Here is a 17917-nt window from a genome sequence, read left to right on the forward strand (position 1 = left end):
GGCACACTGAGGGAAAAATGTATCTGTTTGAAAGTCATGGTTTGTCTCACCTAGAATATCCCATGGTAGGTGAAAAGCCCATAATCTATAATCATGATAAAGCCACAATTTTAAAAACCAGAACAACTGCAAGGTCCGAAATCCCTCCTTTGAATAACCTGTTGGCAACCTTATAGAACCCAATTATAGTTTCAGAAAACAATCTGGAGGGGAAAAAATATAGTTTTGATACAGATCTGTCCAACACAACCTTCTACATATGATAAAAACATTATAAATAAGTATTTCAGCAAAAGCAAGGAAGATGATACTTCCAGAGAAAGACGTAAGTAAAAGAACAAAAAAAATTAGGTTTCACATATTTAAGATCAGTATATTAACTTTTCTGCCTTTTAAAATGTTCTAATTGTTCATGAATTGTTCAAGATATTTCTATTCATACTTTGGAAACAAATAAGTTGGAAATGTATTTTTTACATTTTCATCTCATTTTCCCTGAGGTATTTTAAGTAAAAATAATAATCTTTTCTTACAAAGGGAAAGTGTCATATATGGTTACATAACCCTGTTGAAAGTGATCAGATGATAGACTATTCTTGACTTTTATAACAGAATTTCTAGGAGGTAACCTGAAAATAACAGGATAAAAAGTCCCCCAAATCCTCTCCCTCTCTCTCATATATGCATAAAATACTTTTGCGCTCACAAAATAATTAATCCAATTCTGGGGAGAGAACACACACAGTTCTCTGAATCGTTTAATCTTTCATACAATCACAGACTAACTGAAAAGCTTCTTTTCATCCAGATTAATATTTGAGCAACATGCTTAATTTGAAACAAACCAACAAACAAGCAGGCAAAGAGCTGGTCAATATTCCACAACACTTTTAGCCATGGAAGAAAAGGAACATTTAACTGATGCCATATTCTATGTTAGTTTTTTTTTTATAAAACCCACAACTCAATTGCCTCTGGCTGTTAAAGGTAGTACACCTTTAAAGTTTCTTTTAGAAACCTTTTATTAGAAACCATAAAATTATCTTTTTAAACTGCTTCTAAAAAGGTTTCTATACCAAATCACTGTGACTCAGTCAGAGCTGTGGGAAAATTGCATGGCAGTGAAATACCTCTGCCTTGCTTGGCCAGCCAGGAGTCAACCAGTGAAGCACAAGTTGAGAAGTGTCCCTTACACAGAGACAAATTCCTAGCAGGCCTGGAAACGAATGGCTTGACATGAAACAGAGTGAAAGTTGGCTTTTCTCATATAACTGTGTAGGTCTGTTTGAACTGAAAGCTCCAGAACTGCATTCCACAAGGTGGGAAGGACACACACAAAATCTGACAAACCAGCCCGTGGCAAGCCCTCCTGCACTTGCACTGTTCAGTGTGTGAGCCTGCTGCAGGTGCAGGAGACAAGGCCAGTGGGAACTGGTTGTTTGCTATTTACCTTTGAGCTGAGAGATCTGCTAGAATGCAGGTCCAGGTCATATTGTTCTCCAGAGAGGATCCTCTCTCTAATATTTTTCCAGCTATGCTGTGGTTCCGATACTTGTGGCTTGGTCTCACAGCTACTCACTGTGCATACAACACCATTCACCCCTTTTGCAGTCCAGTGGGTTGGACTTCTCATACTTAAAATCAGACACCTCATGTATATTTGTGTTGTTTGTTACAACTAATTAGTAGGCAAGGGTTGCAATTCAGGCACCTAAGAGTTCAGTGACTTGTTTGGAAGCTGTTCATGACCTTACTAATGAATTGTTAATATTGAAGTTGGGAGCAGCCAACCTGCAGCTTTGAAACTGAAGAGAATTTGCCAGGAGTTCAAACCCCAAAACTGCAGTTGACCAACAGCAGGAATACTCTGACTGTAGGAATTGCCTGATAAAACTTGAATCTCTATGGAAGAAAAGAACAGCTGCTGAGGTCAGTTCTGGTGGACTGCCTGGGTGAAAATCTTCCCCACCCTGCTGCAGACCTGAGGACACTTTTAGGAATCTAGTCTCTCTTCCTGCCTGAAAACTTGCCAATATTTCATTTAAAGTCTCCTTTGGGGACACCAGTTCACACGAAGCAGCTTGGCAGCTCCATGTGACCTGCAGCCATAAGTACATCACCACTGAAAATCCAGCTCTGTCTTTGACAAGTGCCCCCAGTGGTACCAGTGGCAGGTTAGGACCGTGCTAAACATTTCCAGCATCTCCAGCATTCTCCCAAACACCAACTGCTCTCCCTCTCTCTTTCTCTTCCCTTGTTACAAGGCACACACAATTTTGTTTCATAACAAAAGGGAGGACAAGTATCTGAAAGGTTTGTTTCAGTTTTTGTTTTCTTGTTGACTTTGTAATACAACATACTCCAAATTGTCAGAACATGAAACAGTCACAAGAAACCCCACAGAGAATTAATGCCAGACTGCTCTCTACTCTATCCTTTCAAAATGCTTTGCAAATATGCTGAATATTTAAGAAGTGGGTGAATGAGCAATTCTGCTAGCCACATGTCCAATAACTGGTAAAAATAGTTTAAGAATTTTGTTTAAATATCTATGTAGGCTAAAGAACATCGGAAAAAAGATATTCACACATCATAGTAACCTAGTTTCTTTTACAGGCAAGTTTAAATAGCAGTTAAGGTGATTTCCAAGCCACTTGTACTTTCTGAAAGGTCTCTTATTTTACTCCCTTGGAGCCCACAATCCTTTCACATTTTCCCAGTTGTGAATTTGACAGATTATATCACAAAGGTCCTTTTTCCACTCCATTTTTCACTTTGCTCATGTTCCACTTTTGGAAAGACTGAATTTCTTTTAAGTCATAATACAGTATGAATAATTGAGTTTCCCTTGCTGCTACCCATCTCTGAAGTTTTTCTCAGAAGTCTTTATACAATAACATCCTCACAATTCACATTTACAGACTGTGCTCCCTTCAGTTAAAAGGAATATCAGGAATGTCAATATCAGGAGTGGATTTCAACAAATTCACAGCGTGACAGAGATATGGGCTACAGTCACAGCCTTAGCTGAAGGTATTACAGTTTCAAACTTCCATATCACTTCCAAGAGATGTGGGAAAACAGGGGCATCAGTTTATGAGCACTTCTGTTGATAATTCCAGTGATGACACTTCAGAGGCTGTTTGTGCTGAAAATAGTTGAATCATCATCTGACTCACTTTCAGAAACCTGACTAAATTACATGAATTATGGATGTGCTATATCAAAATACAAAGCACTTTTAACAAATCCTTGAACATGTTCTCTCTGAAGATGTGTTGCAACCCAAATACCATGTTCCAGTTTCAATTGCAATATACAAATTTTCAAAACTATTTTTTTCATACAGAAAGCAAAGTTAAATTCCATTTGCTCTTTATCTTTATCCATTACTCATTCTTGCTGAGGTGTCTCTGTGTGCTAAGAAACTCAGAGATGTGAAACAAATCTCTCCCAGTAGAATGTGACCACCCTGAGCCTACAGGAAAAGTCTTACTTCTGTGCCATGAAATGCAACAAACAGAGACACTCTTTGGACCCTCCCTCAGCCATCTACTGCTATGGACCTATTTAGGATGTGATTTTCCATCAGTTCTAGGTACCTCAAGTCAGGACTGGGTGAGGTATCACACTTTCTTTATCCTCCTCTCCATGTGTTCCCATCACCTCTTTTGTGCCTTATTAGTGGTCATTGTTCACATGAAATCCCCCCAAAACATTGGAACTCAAAAATCCACACAAATTCCTGGTTCAGCTGAGCAAATCCTGACACAAGTTTCCGTGCTAGCTGCATATCTGGAGAGCTGTTGGAAAGAGTCAGACACCAATCAACATTTACTGCAGTGGGTCTGCACCCTTGACTACACCAGAGCATGTGCAGGGACACCACTCTTGCACAGAATGCAACATTATTGTATTGACACTGGTGGCTATGATAGTTTTAGACCCCATTTTTCTCCAGAGCTATTTCTTCTCTGAAAGACAAATGTGTGATCCTTTAAAAAGGGGAAGCTTTTCCAGAGAGGAGTACTGAGACCTCAGCTCTTATATAATCCCATGCTGGTGCATTACTGGAGTACAGAAATCTCACACCACCAGTTGCCTCTTTAGTGTGTCATAAATGTTCCTCCCACTCTGATATTAAAGAGTTAGAAATAGAAACTGGAAAATAAAGGGAAAGAATGAGTTGTTCTGTTCTTTTATGTTTATAGAGACTAAGTCCAAACAACCCAGAGTCTCATGACTTTCGCTCTTGTAGATTTCCATTAGAAACCAATTCTGTAGTCATTAAAGATCAAAGTCAACTTTTTAACATAAAACCATTTTTAAACAATAAAAAATTTAAAAAGCATGCAAAGCAAGAACGAATTTGGTTTAGCCAGGTATTGACCCTTCATTGATCTCTTCAAAAGAAACTGAGAACCCTATCCCAGAATATTCCCTGAGGGAAATGACAAGTGCAGTGATAGGTTGCCTCTATTTGATGTTTTGTTTTAAGAAAGAAATCTGAATCAACATTTTGCATCTCCCATGAATGTCTCCAGGGCAGCCAGAGATGAAAAACACAAATTGCATTTTCTATTAATTTCAGAGATGCATTAATACTGTAATAGAGGAAAATGGATTGTAATTCTGAGATATATTTTTAGTGTCCTCTTTTTCATCTGCTGGAAGGAGAGTTTTGGTTCTAACTCATGCCTAGATGGGGAATATTGTTCATGCTGCAAAATGATTCTGAGTTAGAGCTGTGCTCAGACAGCACATGACTTCATTGCATTAATAAACCCATAAACATGGGCCTCACAGTCTGAACAGACAAAAGAGAGACTTTTCAACAGGGAATCTTGTTCATGAAGTAAACTTAGAGATAATTTCTGCATTCGTTCTAAATATATATTGATATCACCTTCAGGAACCATTGAATTTCAGGGCACTAACCCTGGGAAAATGGCACAGTCCCCCTGTTATGACCCATCTGAGTCCCACTGATGCCAACAACAAGCTGTGCAGCCAGGTTCAGAGTAGCCCTGCTCTTTTCAAAGATATCACACAGCATCATCTTAATGCAAAGCTCCAGTCTGGTGTCATCAAGGGACCTGGAACCTATGGACTTACTGTAATTTTCTTTTTCTTAGAAGTAGAGATCAAGCCTAGCTTTAAGCATCTGATGCATCATGCTAATAATGTAACTAAAATTATTATAATTAGGGTCATAAAATTAACCACGGGAAGTATCAAGGCCCTGAGTGCACTAACAAGCTCTAATCTCCCTGATCAGTCTCATCTGGAGCCTCCAGCTGCACACACAGGTCCAGGAGCTCTATTTAGGGTCACACTTGAGGCTTTGATCCCTGCCTGAGCCATGCTGGAGAAGTGTTGGTCTGCAGCTCAGACAAAACTGTGCCTGGTCATGGAACCCTTTGATCCAGAGCTCAGTTTGCATTTTCCTGGCTTGCTCCTGGCCCTGCCTTCTCAGCTATGGAGCTGCAGCATGACCATGGACCCCTCCTGCTCTGGGATCCCCTTGGTGTCCTGCTTGCCCTCCCTGAGGGAGTGGTTCTGCCTTTCCTGCTGCCTCACAAGAAGGTAATTGGGTGGGACTGCACAGTTCTCAACAAATTAATTTCATGTAATCATTCATTAATTGTCTAATCTCAGAAAGTGTCAGCATGTGCAAAGAAAAACATCACCCTGGTTTACAGTAATTCTGCAAGTGGATCCTAATGCAGCTTGAGGATGTGAATAATTCAGCAGTTAGCATAAAAATATGCAGACTAGTAAAAGGAGCAGGACTCTAAACAGTCCAGCTTCCACATTTGACCTGACAATCCCCGGCATGTGACACTATTTTGTCAAACAGCAGCATATGTTTACACAAAATTTGCCCTGAAATACGGCAAAATGTACAGAAAAGGAAGTGAAAAGTCTACATTAGCCTTAACAGGAATAAGTGTTGTATAGAAACTGCATTTGGCTGATAAGGAAGGCAAGGAAGAGGAAATAAGACAGTACATTTTATTACAGGTGACAAATCTGTTTTATCCAGAGCCCAGCCCTAGACCTCACCAGCTGCAGAAAATTACAGTTGCCATGCAGAATCCTGAAAGGAAATGAAGTACATGATTATTAAGAGGGGAAGTGCAACAAAAACATCCAAAAGGGAGGCAAGGGAGAGGACAAGTGGGCAGGGAGACAGCCTAACCTTCCAGGAGAATACAGCAAGACAGCCTATGTGATAGAAGTGAAGACCAGAGTGAAAACAGTTCTGGGACTACTGAGGTGAAAATGAAGTTGGTCATAGTCAGGGCTGAGGACAAAAGACCAGTTAAAAAGGAGAAACAAAGGAGCACCTGGTATAAAATGTCAGCACTTCCAGAAACACACTCTACTGAGGGGCTCTCATGATCATACACAAATTACAGGCAGCTTAGCACTCAAGCAGCAGCTGGAAAAACAAAAGGCAAGCTAAAGGCATTTACTGCAAATTTCTACTAAGTGATAAAATTGGAGCTAATAGGGAAAAGTTCTAGATCGCACACCTGAGAAGAAAGCTTCTGGAGCACAAAGATTTCAGCAAGCCCATAATAGAAGGGAGGAAGTCAAAAGCTGAGGTGTCAAGAAAAGCTAAGGTCAGCAGAAATACTGAGTGTGATGTTAGCCTTATGTTCTCTCAAGACACCAGGAACCCCTCCAGGAAGGCTTTCCCTTCTCCTCGGCTCTGGCCACATGCTCTGAGAACACATCAGAAATGGCCATTCATTGGGTGCTTGTGGCTCCTATTTCTGTGCTACTCAGCTGCAATGTAAATTACAAAAAGGGAGAAGCAATTCTAATTTCACCAAAACCTGTAATAAAATTTATTTTTAAAAGCCATGCAAATGGAAACGTGCAGCCATAACCTCTTCTGTTCTGGAACATCCTCAACACACCTCATAACCCAGAAATAAGAACCTTTTTCCAGGTGCTTGCATGTCAGCTGACACAAGTAAGGAAAATCCAAGCTTGTTTTTTGTCTTAAACAAAATTTCTTACAATGTCCCTATGTTGCTTTGCTCTGCTTGGGCTTGAAGAGATATTTGCTTAAATCAGAGCTCTGATGAGATGAAGTCTTAAGGAGAAGATGGACACCAAACACCGCAGCAACAAAACACTTGCACTGGAGTCAAGAAGGCACTCAAAATGAGGCACTTAGGAAATTAGGACTGGCAAATGCCAATTGCAGAAATACAGTTAATACAGTGGAAAAAAAGATACCCAGTGTGTAAAAATTGGATGTGACAGAGAGAAAGCTTTTTGGGAGCTCTTTGAAACTCCAAGTGGGTAGACAGATCACTTTTTACTGTTGATCTAGAGTGCTTCACACAGAACTTCCCAATGCTGCAAGTAAAGGGGTCCCATTTTTGTGGCAGTCACTGTCAAGACACTGAAGTTTGCTCAGAGACTTTTTCCTGGAAGGTCAATGCTGTCACACTTGAGTCCTAAACACCTGACAGGTCTAATTCCAGGTCCTTTGAAATACTGCATTCAGCCTAAGGAGAGGTACTCCACTGTACCCCCAATAAGAGAAATTTAATTCCCCACTGCCTCTGCACATCAAGCCAGAATGACAAACTTTAGTAGGGCACTGTACAGGTACCCTTTCAGGTCTGTCTTCACAATGCTGGCTCAGAAGTTGAGTATTTGTCAACTGTGACAAAAAAGACAAGTATAACGTCTTTTAACATGCCAAATCATTGCCTCAGAACAGAAGCTTGTGGACATTTCAGTGAAGCTCCACAAACTTGTGGAGATTCCTTGTAGTCAGTACTTCTATTTCCCAGCCCTTATGGTTAGGACAGAAAGTTAATGAATTCAGTTTTAACTTTGTAAACTCAAGAAGGCAATATAGAAATGGGAAAAGGAATTCCAGGCAGAGCAAGACAAACTGCAGCAGGAAACCTCCCACCTGGGTATTGCAAAATAACATAGATGAATAAAGAGGTTGAAGCGTGCATACATTAGGATACCAAGCAAGTTATTTGCATCTGATGAATCCAGGATGCAAGAAGGATGGACAGGCAGATCTCTCAGGTGCCTCCAACTCAGCTGGTCAATCTACACCACATGTAGATTACCTAAATTGCTCTGCTCCAGGCACATCTGCATCAGCCAGTCAGCACAGCCTCCATTAGAGATTCAGGTGTTAGCTGTGAGCAGGCTTGTAAGCCAATACAGCACTAGGTGAAATACTAGCTTAGGTCTTGGAAGCAGTACAGATGTCTTCTTTAGCCTACACTCATTCATTTGCTTGTCTCTACCTTCCTGAAGCAGATCCCTCCCTTAATATATTTTCAAAACAACCATCTCCTCTCCCCAAAACAAAGCTAAATGTCTACAGGACACATCTGTAGATAACAAATTCATGTGCAGGCTGAGGAAGAAATATAGCTTATTAAAAGAATGGGAACATCCCTGAGCTTTAACTGCAAAATTGGAACTTTTATTAAGTTTTTTTTTTCACTATACGCTTATTATAATAATTCCTTCATTCTTAAAGAATTAAGAGCAAATGGTTTTACAAAACTTCTCAGGATTTTGCTTATGTACATATACTACTGGTTATTTGTATTTGCTCTAGTCTGTTTCTGTATGAATAGGGGAAAGTATGGCAATGAATTTACTGTTAGATAACTTGTAAACAATGATGTGTATTATTTTAGTTAGCCTATCTCTGCACTCATTTCATAAATGTTTGAAATTACAGGAAAGGCTAAAAAATATAATTGATGGAAGACATGTTGAAAACAGACTGGAGTGGCAAAACTAGGTTCCCAAAGGAATCAAATGCACTGCACTGAACATTTATGTTTGTTGTAAAATGAGTAACGTGGCAAAAACTACCTGCAAACTGAAAATTATCATCAAATCCCACCCACATTTGCACCATGAAAATGACACGAAAAACAGAGCTGTGACTGAGTATTTCTAGCAGGCCAAAACTTCTGAGGAATCAGAGAAAGAAATGGTCCACTTCATGAGACATGGGACCCTTCACATTTACTAATCCTCTCTGATTTAAGTTGTACAGTCTGATTTTCCACCAGAAGCTAACTTTTAATGCTTTTGTTAATTAGAAAATTTAATAGGTTTAAAAATGCAAACATTTAACATTTTCAAACAAGGTCTGCCACACCTTCATGTCGCTGCTGAGGAATGGGACAAGTTCCCATATCACTGTTTGTTTCTGGGTGCAGCACTGCACTTTCAGCTATGCCAAGTGGGAAATGCCTGATAGTGAGATGATGCCATTTAGATTGCTTGTGAGGGAAAAGGCACTAAAACCTCCTCCAGTGGCCTGGCATTGTGCACTCAGCTAAAGCATCACAACAGTGTCAGTCACACCTCCAGCTGCAGCGTGGCTTTGTTCAGCACAGATTTTCTGAAAAAGTTGGGACGAGCAAAAGAGGTGTACAAAACTACATCACAGAAACCAAAAGGAAACCTGGTACTCAAGGAATTTCACAGAATGGAATAAAAAACTCAGAGCTAAAAAATCACCCAAATAAATAATTTTTTAAATCATGTTTTCACAGACACCCTTAGGAATACTGCTCAGGGTGACACTTCTGATACACATTTCATTCTTGAGCAGAGGAATTTGGAATAGTTTTTTTACCCTTTCAGAGTTTTTTGTTACACTTCCAGATACATTTCCCAGTGCAATCAGTTCTTTTTCTTCCAAAACAGCAGGCTTTGATCAGGAGTCAGCTAACCTCTCTGAGATGAGCAGTTGGAAAGTGAAATAGGTCTAACTGACTCTAGTAGTTTTGCATCTGGTTTTGGGGCTTTGTTACTATTGGGTAAGGGGTTTTCTCTTTGGGTTTTGTTTGTTTGGGTTTGTTTGGTTCAGGTTTTTTTCCTGTTCCTAGTTAGAGATTGCTGACTTGTTTACTCTGTACAACTTCTTACTCCCACTATCCCCACAGAAAATTCTTGTGCTGTCCTTCTGTCATCCTCCACTGTCATTGGAATATGATCTGATTTTCAGGAGTCTCTCTCCCCTCTCTCCCCTCTTCTACTCTACATTCAAACTGGTTCAAAATAAAATCTGTTTGTTGACCCCAATTACAGTGCAAAAGTTATTTGGGATAGAGCAAAAAAGGACATGTCTGTCCCAACCCAAAGATACCACCTTGCAGCAAACTGTATGCAATAAAATATCTCTAACAGCCAGTCCAAGTTTCTCTTCTCCCAGTTTGAAAAACAGGGGTGCCATTAATACCTCTGCTCCGTGTTAAATCACACAACTGGATTCAGATTCATCTCTGCTTCCCCCCGGGATTTCTGATTTGCAGAGCCCCTTAAAGCAGCGAGATTTTGAGCTCTGAAGGAGCAGGTGTCACATTCCGAGGAAGGAGAGATGCACACGCGTCAGAACAAGCAACGCACAAATCGCTGCCACTCGGCAGAGGGAGAACTGAGGTTTGCCCCGCCAGAAGCCAGAGGAAGACGCGGCGTGTCACAGTGCAGGGCTGGCAGCAGTGCGGGGCACGCACTCACCTCAATGCGGGGCACGCGCTCACTCACCTCAGCCCGCCGCCCGGCTCCGTGCGGGGCACTCACTCACCTCAGCCCGCCGTCCGGCTCGCCATCCAAGGAGAAGGCGCCGTTGCAGATGCTGCCGAAGGAGTGGCTGGGCTTCAGCTTGGGCTCCTCGCACTCCGAGGCCGGCTCTCTCTTCTTCCTCTTGCCGAAGAGCTTCTTGAAAGGCTGGAACTTGCCTGCCTTTTTCTTGTCTGCAGACGACAAGAGAGAGCGGCGGGGCTGAGGGAGGCGGCCGGCAGCGGGCTCCGAGCCGGAGCGGGGTCAAAGAGCAGAGAGGCAGCAGCAGCCCGGAGCGGCACGGCGCTCGCCATGGGAATGCCGGGCTGCAGCCTCCTCTGGACGCGTCACACTGACAAAGCAGCGTTCAAACCTCTGCTCTTGGCCCTAAGGATCTGCCGCCAAACGTTTGGATAATTTGGCGAAGCCAGAGTGTAACGCTGCAGTGGTTTTATATTTTATATCGCAGTTTTGACCATTTTACCAACAGACAAACGCTGCTTTGGTCACCTCCCTTTGGAAGGGGCTGGACCCTCTGCCTTGAATTGAAAGCAATAGAAAACAAACAGCTGTGTTTTAGTTATGTGGCCTCATAACTACTTATTTACAAGTTATACAAGTCAATTTACAAATAAACAAAGAGAAAAGGATAAATTTCGGTTGTTTTGTACTGGGTTACTTCAATAAACATCCAGCTTTATATCAGCAAAGTCAATACATTTCTCTGATTTTTTTACCCACAAGTAACTGAGGACAGAATTTGGCCGAGAATTTCTTCCTCGTGACACTGAAATTTTCAAAGCAACACCAATAAAAGCACAGCAAAACAACAGAACATATATGAAGACAGGAACAAGAAATAAAAAAAATTAACCAGGAAAAAAACCCAACCTCTTTTCTACCACCAGTGACTGGAAAAAAATAAAGACAGCTTCAAACTGCTATCTCCCCATTTATTAAAAGAAGTACCATGAATTTCTTGTTAACTGCTGTCAAGAATGGGTTAATTTCTCAGGGCTGGGATGAATCAGAGAATACATAAAACATAATAACTGTTAAAGTGCTATATTCCTCTAAGGCTTTACCTTAATTTTGTATTAAATCTACTTAAAACAAGGTAGTTGGGATTTTTCTTTGGTTTTTCTTTTTTTCTTAACTCCAGCATTCAGCCTCCTATCATAATCTAATTTGAGAAGCACCATGTTGTACTGGTGGCAAATATTTTCATGAGCTCATTACATTCCTGTGCAGGCTGTGTGCACACTGCCTCAGCGTGCTCTGCTCTTCCTGTGGGCTGGGGCTCAGCAGAAAGCCCTGGTTTGGTTGCAAAGTACATGCATGTAGGAACTTTTGACCAGGAAACCCGGAGTATCTTCTGCAGTGTAATGGCATTCTTTAGTTCCACCTTGGATTTTACACTCCACTCTGCTATACCTAATCAGGGTAAAGCCACTCTGGGTAACACACATTTGTAGTCACTGGAGAAGTATCTGCAGGGATTTTAGAGGGAAAAATGTGCCCAAGCATATTTTGACCTGGCTACTTACAGTGGTTTCCAAACTAGCATAGTACCAGAGAGCCTGAGTTAAACCCAGCATGGCATCAAACTTACACACAGTTCATCTATCTGTACCTGATTTTGGATGAAGTAAGAAATCCACATTGAAAGTACAAAGTCAAAGACACAAGAGATAGTAATTCTGCACTTCCTTTACAGATCCATAAGAAGTTCACACAAATGTAATTCTTCTTCCTGAGCAGTCAAAATACACAGCACTTATGCGAGTTCATTAAAACATCAGGGCATCCATGTAACAGCATAAAAATAAAAAGCTGAATTATGAACTTCAGACCCAGCACCAGAACTTTCCAGTCCAGAATCACTGACTCACAATAAGCAGATGAGAAAAACAACAACTGGAACAGCAGTTTTACCAGTGTAGAAGAAAAGGGGATATGGAAGATTACCTGTCTCCCAGCCCTGCTTTCCATAAGCAGGGCAACTCACATCTCCAGCCAGACCAATTTCTTGATGCTCAGTTCTGACTTTAGGTATATGTGTAGAATGTATTTATATGTAATAGAATATATTCCTATATGAAACCCCTAAAAGACAGGCAGGCAATCATGCGGAGAAAGAGAGAAATGATTGCTCTTGGCCACAGCTGCTCTGACCTTTTATGCACTTCAGAAACTGACTGCAAAACACCAAAAATCAAATGGTAGAGCAAACAGGACAGAAATCATCAGTACCAGACACGAGACTGGGTAGAAGAGCTGTTTGTTCAGAGTTCTCACCTCGCTTATTTCCTCAGCTTTCTTCAAAAGGGAAAGCTGCATTATGCCAATTTTGCTGGTTAATGTAATTTACTGCATAAATCAATGAAACTACAGCATTTTTAGAAGAGGTTCTCACTTTGTTGTTGTTCTCACATTCATCCATATTACTCTTGTCCCCTCCTCTTTTTGAGATCTTCAGATATAACAGATACAACTGCCTCATTGAATCTAAATCTACCATACTGATTCACCAACTATGAGTCTAGTGTTGAGCAAATGTAACAGGTCAACACAGCTTTCATTTCATCAAAATGGGTGAAAACCAACACACTTATCTGCAGCCAAGATCTGCTTTTCCCCATGTGACTTAACATGTCCCTTAGCTGTTTTCTTGCTGCACACCCATCATCACAGCTGTCACATTACTAAGCATGAATTCTTTAAATCAGGCTTTGTGACTCATTGAAGCCAAAGAACATCCTGCCCTGCACAGGCTGCACATGCTGCTCCCCATCCTGCCAGGTTTCTAAGGAGGGAATGCCTGACTGCTAAAACAAAGTTGGTTTACATAAATTTTTCACAAGATCTTATGGAGGAAGAGGTGGGATGATACTGCAGGGTGAAATGCTTCCTGTAACAGTAAAACAAGTACAGAAAATATTCCAAACATCAGCAATGCAGCAGACAATTCTTTGCACAAAAGCCTTTTGAGCCTGTAATTCTCAAACACAGCTCATCCCTTCTGTCCATCTCTACTGCTGAGAGAAGAAAGTGGGATAGTAAAGGATGAAAGTTGGGACATTCAGTGGTGTCCACTTGCAACAAGGACAACTGCTGAGAGAGCCAGGAAAGAAGTCACCTTACATATGCCTTTTGCCTCTCACCTTAATCACTTTAATGGAATCCTACAGATCCAGCCCCAGGAGACCACGGGAAATAAGCAATTAAACCTTTTTTCCTGTCCGTTTGACAAGTCTATCTTGTTCAAATCACTGTAAACAGTTAACAGTAAATCAGTTTTGAATCACAGAATAACATAAGGTGTGAAGGCAACAGATAAACAAGGCTGGATACACTAGCTAGGATAACACAGCACATATGGTAGGCACTCCCTTCTCAGATACCAGAAGAGTAGCAGAGCAGATTAGAATAATCTGTAACCTGTCATATAATTTGTCAGATGCACAAAGACATGCAGTGTGTAACTCAGAGCCAGTTAAAGCAGAGAGAATTGGCATCACACAGGCAGCACATGGTGCCTCCATTCCCAATGAGAGAGGGGAGCAGCTTCTCGTCTCACTTTGTGCTCTCCAAGAAGGATGAAGGTGGGTGCAATGGCTTTTATTGCCAGGAAATTAAGCACAGCCTTTGGACTCCAGCTGGCAAAATCTTATCAACATGCCAGCTGACAATTCCCCATAAAATAGCTTGCAATTAAATTGCTCAATTCCATTGGGATTCCCAGGCTGTGCTCCCCTTCAAAAACCGCACAGAATCCTCAACACAAGCACAGGCCAAACACTTTACTACCTCAATTATAGAGGGAAGAGATTCAAACTATTGGAAAGGGAGTGAGCAGTGTATTCCAGACAACAGGCAGGGGTGAGGTTATGGATGGGATACAGGACATGTCAATGTCCCTGGAAATATCTGAAAAATAGTATCCAAGCAAAGCGAACTTAACATGAGAAACAGAAAGACTCACAGAAAGAAGAGACACCTAAATATTTAACAGGATGTTGATTCCTTGCAGCTTTTCCTATTTGTTGCAGTGCTGGGGGCACTCATAGCAGTGTGGGTGAGGAAACCTGGGAGGCAGGTCATCTCTGAGGAGAGCTGACCCAGCACATGCATCACTGGTGGGTAGAAAGATGATTGTTGAGGGGCAAAAAAAAAAACAGAAGCAGAATTCATATTGTCAATTTGAATTTTAAGTTTTTATGACTAAGATTTTTCAAGCCCCAGTTTTGAAATGGGATTTGTAAAGATTTCACAGATTTTTTTTTACTTGCTGTATGAAATGCAGCACCTGTCTATGACACTTCTCATAGTATGAGATATTTCACAGGAGCCATCTTCAAAATTACGTGTTCTTTGTTAGTGAATTTAATGGCTATAAAATATGGTGTAATAAACTAGATTAATGAGAACATGAATCATTTAATGGAATAGATACTTCTATAATGAATTTAGGGAATGGAAGTCCATATAGCTGTAGCATTAAGAACTGTGTGGCAGAGAGGACAAGTGGGTAACTGGGCTGCAGGCACAATACAGCAGCCAAGCTGGGAAAGGGGATTAAAACGTATTGTTAAGAGGGTAAGTTGACTGACATTTCTCATTGATATCTACAACAGAAAGAGTCTGCTATGGTACAAATTGACATTATCATTATTAAAAAAAAAACCCTTCAATTTCAAGCTAATGGTATGGTTATTGATGCTGTTTTCAAATAACTCAGATATAGCCACTACAATAAGCACTGCCCTGTTGAGTCCTGGGTTGGCCAGACATCTGCAAAAAGTTCTTTGGTTTTCAGATCCCCACCAAAAAAGCTGCCTTCTCTCCCCCTTGCCCAGTCTGTTCTAATGACATAGAGCTTCTCTGAACAAACTAGGGTTGGCATTTGCTTCCAGCTTTCCCACCCACTCCACATCTCAGTGCATCCATTTCTGTGAGATGCCAGAGATGCTCATTTTTGCTAATAAATTTTCAGCACTCCCTGAAGAAGTGTTTCCACTCCTCCAGAAAAGGGGAATAAATTGTTTGGGATCAAGGAGGAAGAGAGCAGGCTTTGCTCTGCTTAACCATGTTTCCCCATGTTTCCATATTTTAAAAATAGTTGTGAGCTCCTGTACCTGTGGTAGCACATCTGATTTCACAGTGAAAATTGATTTCTGGACATTTTCTGCCTTCATGACCTGCCCTCAGTCCCTTGCCCTCTCTTTCATAGGGTTGATAGATGTCCAGGTATATATATATAGTCCAGATATATATATCTATATATATAGTCCAGATATACAAAGCAGGCACAAACAAAAAAGAACCCAAGGAAACATTTAAGACATTTAAGAGAAAACACAAGGAATAAAGACTGACATTAAAAAAAAAAAACCTGATGCTCAGATTCAATAATGTAACTTCCCAGAAATGGGTTCACCTCTGTAAGACATTTAGTGATAGCCATAAAGCTGACAGTGTGCAATAGTCCCATGCTGACAGAGATAATATCACCTGACATAACATCAATACCTGAGAAACATTAAATGAAAACAAGATTGAGAGGTATTGAAGGCATCAAATTGGTGCAGCCACAATGGTCTAATGAAACACCTAGGCAAAGCAAAGGAAAAATAGTGGGCCATTACTTGCCTGTTTTTCCAAGAGTATCAGGTGATCTTGCAAGAGATACTATTTCTTGCAAACCTTGTCCCAGAGAGGATGGGGTATTCTTGGATTACCTGATATAAACTAGTAATACTACCTAAAGTATCCATAACACAGCAAGAATGAGTCTTACTTTCCAGAAACATCTATTTTCCCTTGCCATCTGCAGAAGCAAAAGCATTTCCAGAAAAAACAGCCCATTTTTTGGTTTTTCTTCCTCTCAAAGACCGTATTTTGCACAGAAACCATATGTAGCTGAGACAGTCAGCTGTCAGGAGACACTTATGAATCATCATAATAGTCTATTAATGTTCAAGCAGCATATAATAGGCTTTATCATCCAGAGCAAGAAAAGAGCTATTTTGACACTTCTCTTGATACCACAAGGAAATACCTCTTGAACATAAAAGGACTTAATCTCCACTGCAGGAGGTTTGGGACAGTGCTCTTGAGAAGCAATAAAGAAATATGAATGAAGAGGAGGAGCAAATAAAATTTTCAAAATGTTTGGATGACAAACATTACTTATTAAGAAGAACTAGAGCTGAATAAATATCCACTTCAGTCTCATTTACTATGGCAAAATTCTCCTTTCATTTCTGAGCCCTTTTTCTTCTCTTTTCCCCAACTTTCAATCAAAGTCTTCACAGACAGTCCTTGTATATCTGTGCCTTCTATTTTCATCAAGCATCACAATGAGTCATCCTAGAGGTCAGAAAGCCTCATTCTTCCAACCCTGTGTTTTAACACTGAAATTCTGCCTTCTTAATCCATCCCACTGCCACACTTTGGCAGAACCTTTGGTACAGAGAAGACACTGCCCTCCAAAAAACACAACCAGACTCAGAGTGTCGATTTCTCGGCTGTTTAGGTGGCCTGGAGAGGCCCAGGGTGGCCTTGGACAGCCCGGCGCTTCAAAGGACGAGGAGAGACTTCTGATCTTGTTTCGGTCTCGGTGTTTATTAATTGTTTATCTAAAAGATTTTCTTTCAGCCCGACAGAGGTCTGCACAGCAAGTCAGCCATAGGCACACTGAGAGCCCCCAGGGCGGTCACTTATCTTTATACCCGAAGTTACGTATACAATATTTATAATTTTTCCCCAATACCTTTTACCCTTATTAACCAGTGCACTTTTAGTAATAACCAATCCCAAAGTGCCACCATCACCACAGAAGATGGAGGCCAAGAAGAAGAAGAAGAAGAACAGGACACACCCCAATTCCTCCATCTTACTTCTTTAGACCCCCCTGTACAGAAATCCTAAACCCTGTGTTTTACACTCTAATTAACTTATCCCTTCACCATTCACCCCAGTGAAATCCTCCCAGTCCTCATACAGGTGTCATCTCCTGTGTAGGATCAAAGTCCAGCCACCAGACACTTCTGGCAACATTCCAGGACTCCTGAGCCCCCCAAGGGTGTTCTCGGCCACTCTGCACCTCCATCCTGAGGTGCTGAGATCCCACATCAGAGCAAGTAGATCACTTTGGGAATGTGTGAGGTAGGCTGGCATAGCAGAGATCCCATCAGGGAAGACAGTATGAGAAAATTAGTATAACCTTCAGGAGCAAACCCTACTGGGGCCCAGGAGTTCCCTTCTTCCAGGGGAAAGCTCCAGTTACAGGCTACACAGTGAGTGGCCAGAGGGTGTAAAAAACGTTAGAATT

General features: G+C 41.1%; 1 protein-coding gene across 8 annotated transcripts in view; it reads right to left on the reverse strand.

The window, feature by feature from the left end:
• The window catches only part of CRACD (capping protein inhibiting regulator of actin dynamics), a 130207-nt gene that overhangs the window by 27287 nt on the left and 85003 nt on the right, over positions 1-17917 (reverse strand). For all 8 annotated transcript variants that reach the window (XM_063157227.1, XM_063157234.1, XM_063157226.1 and 5 more), the window contains one exon: positions 10607-10775. In XM_063157227.1, coding sequence (XP_063013297.1) covers positions 10607-10775 — 169 coding nt within the window. The remainder of the gene's footprint in view (positions 1-10606; positions 10776-17917) is intronic.

Source organism: Melospiza melodia, chromosome 5 (assembly GCF_035770615.1).
Source record: "Melospiza melodia melodia isolate bMelMel2 chromosome 5, bMelMel2.pri, whole genome shotgun sequence".
NCBI classification, from domain to species: Eukaryota; Metazoa; Chordata; class Aves; order Passeriformes; family Passerellidae; genus Melospiza; species Melospiza melodia.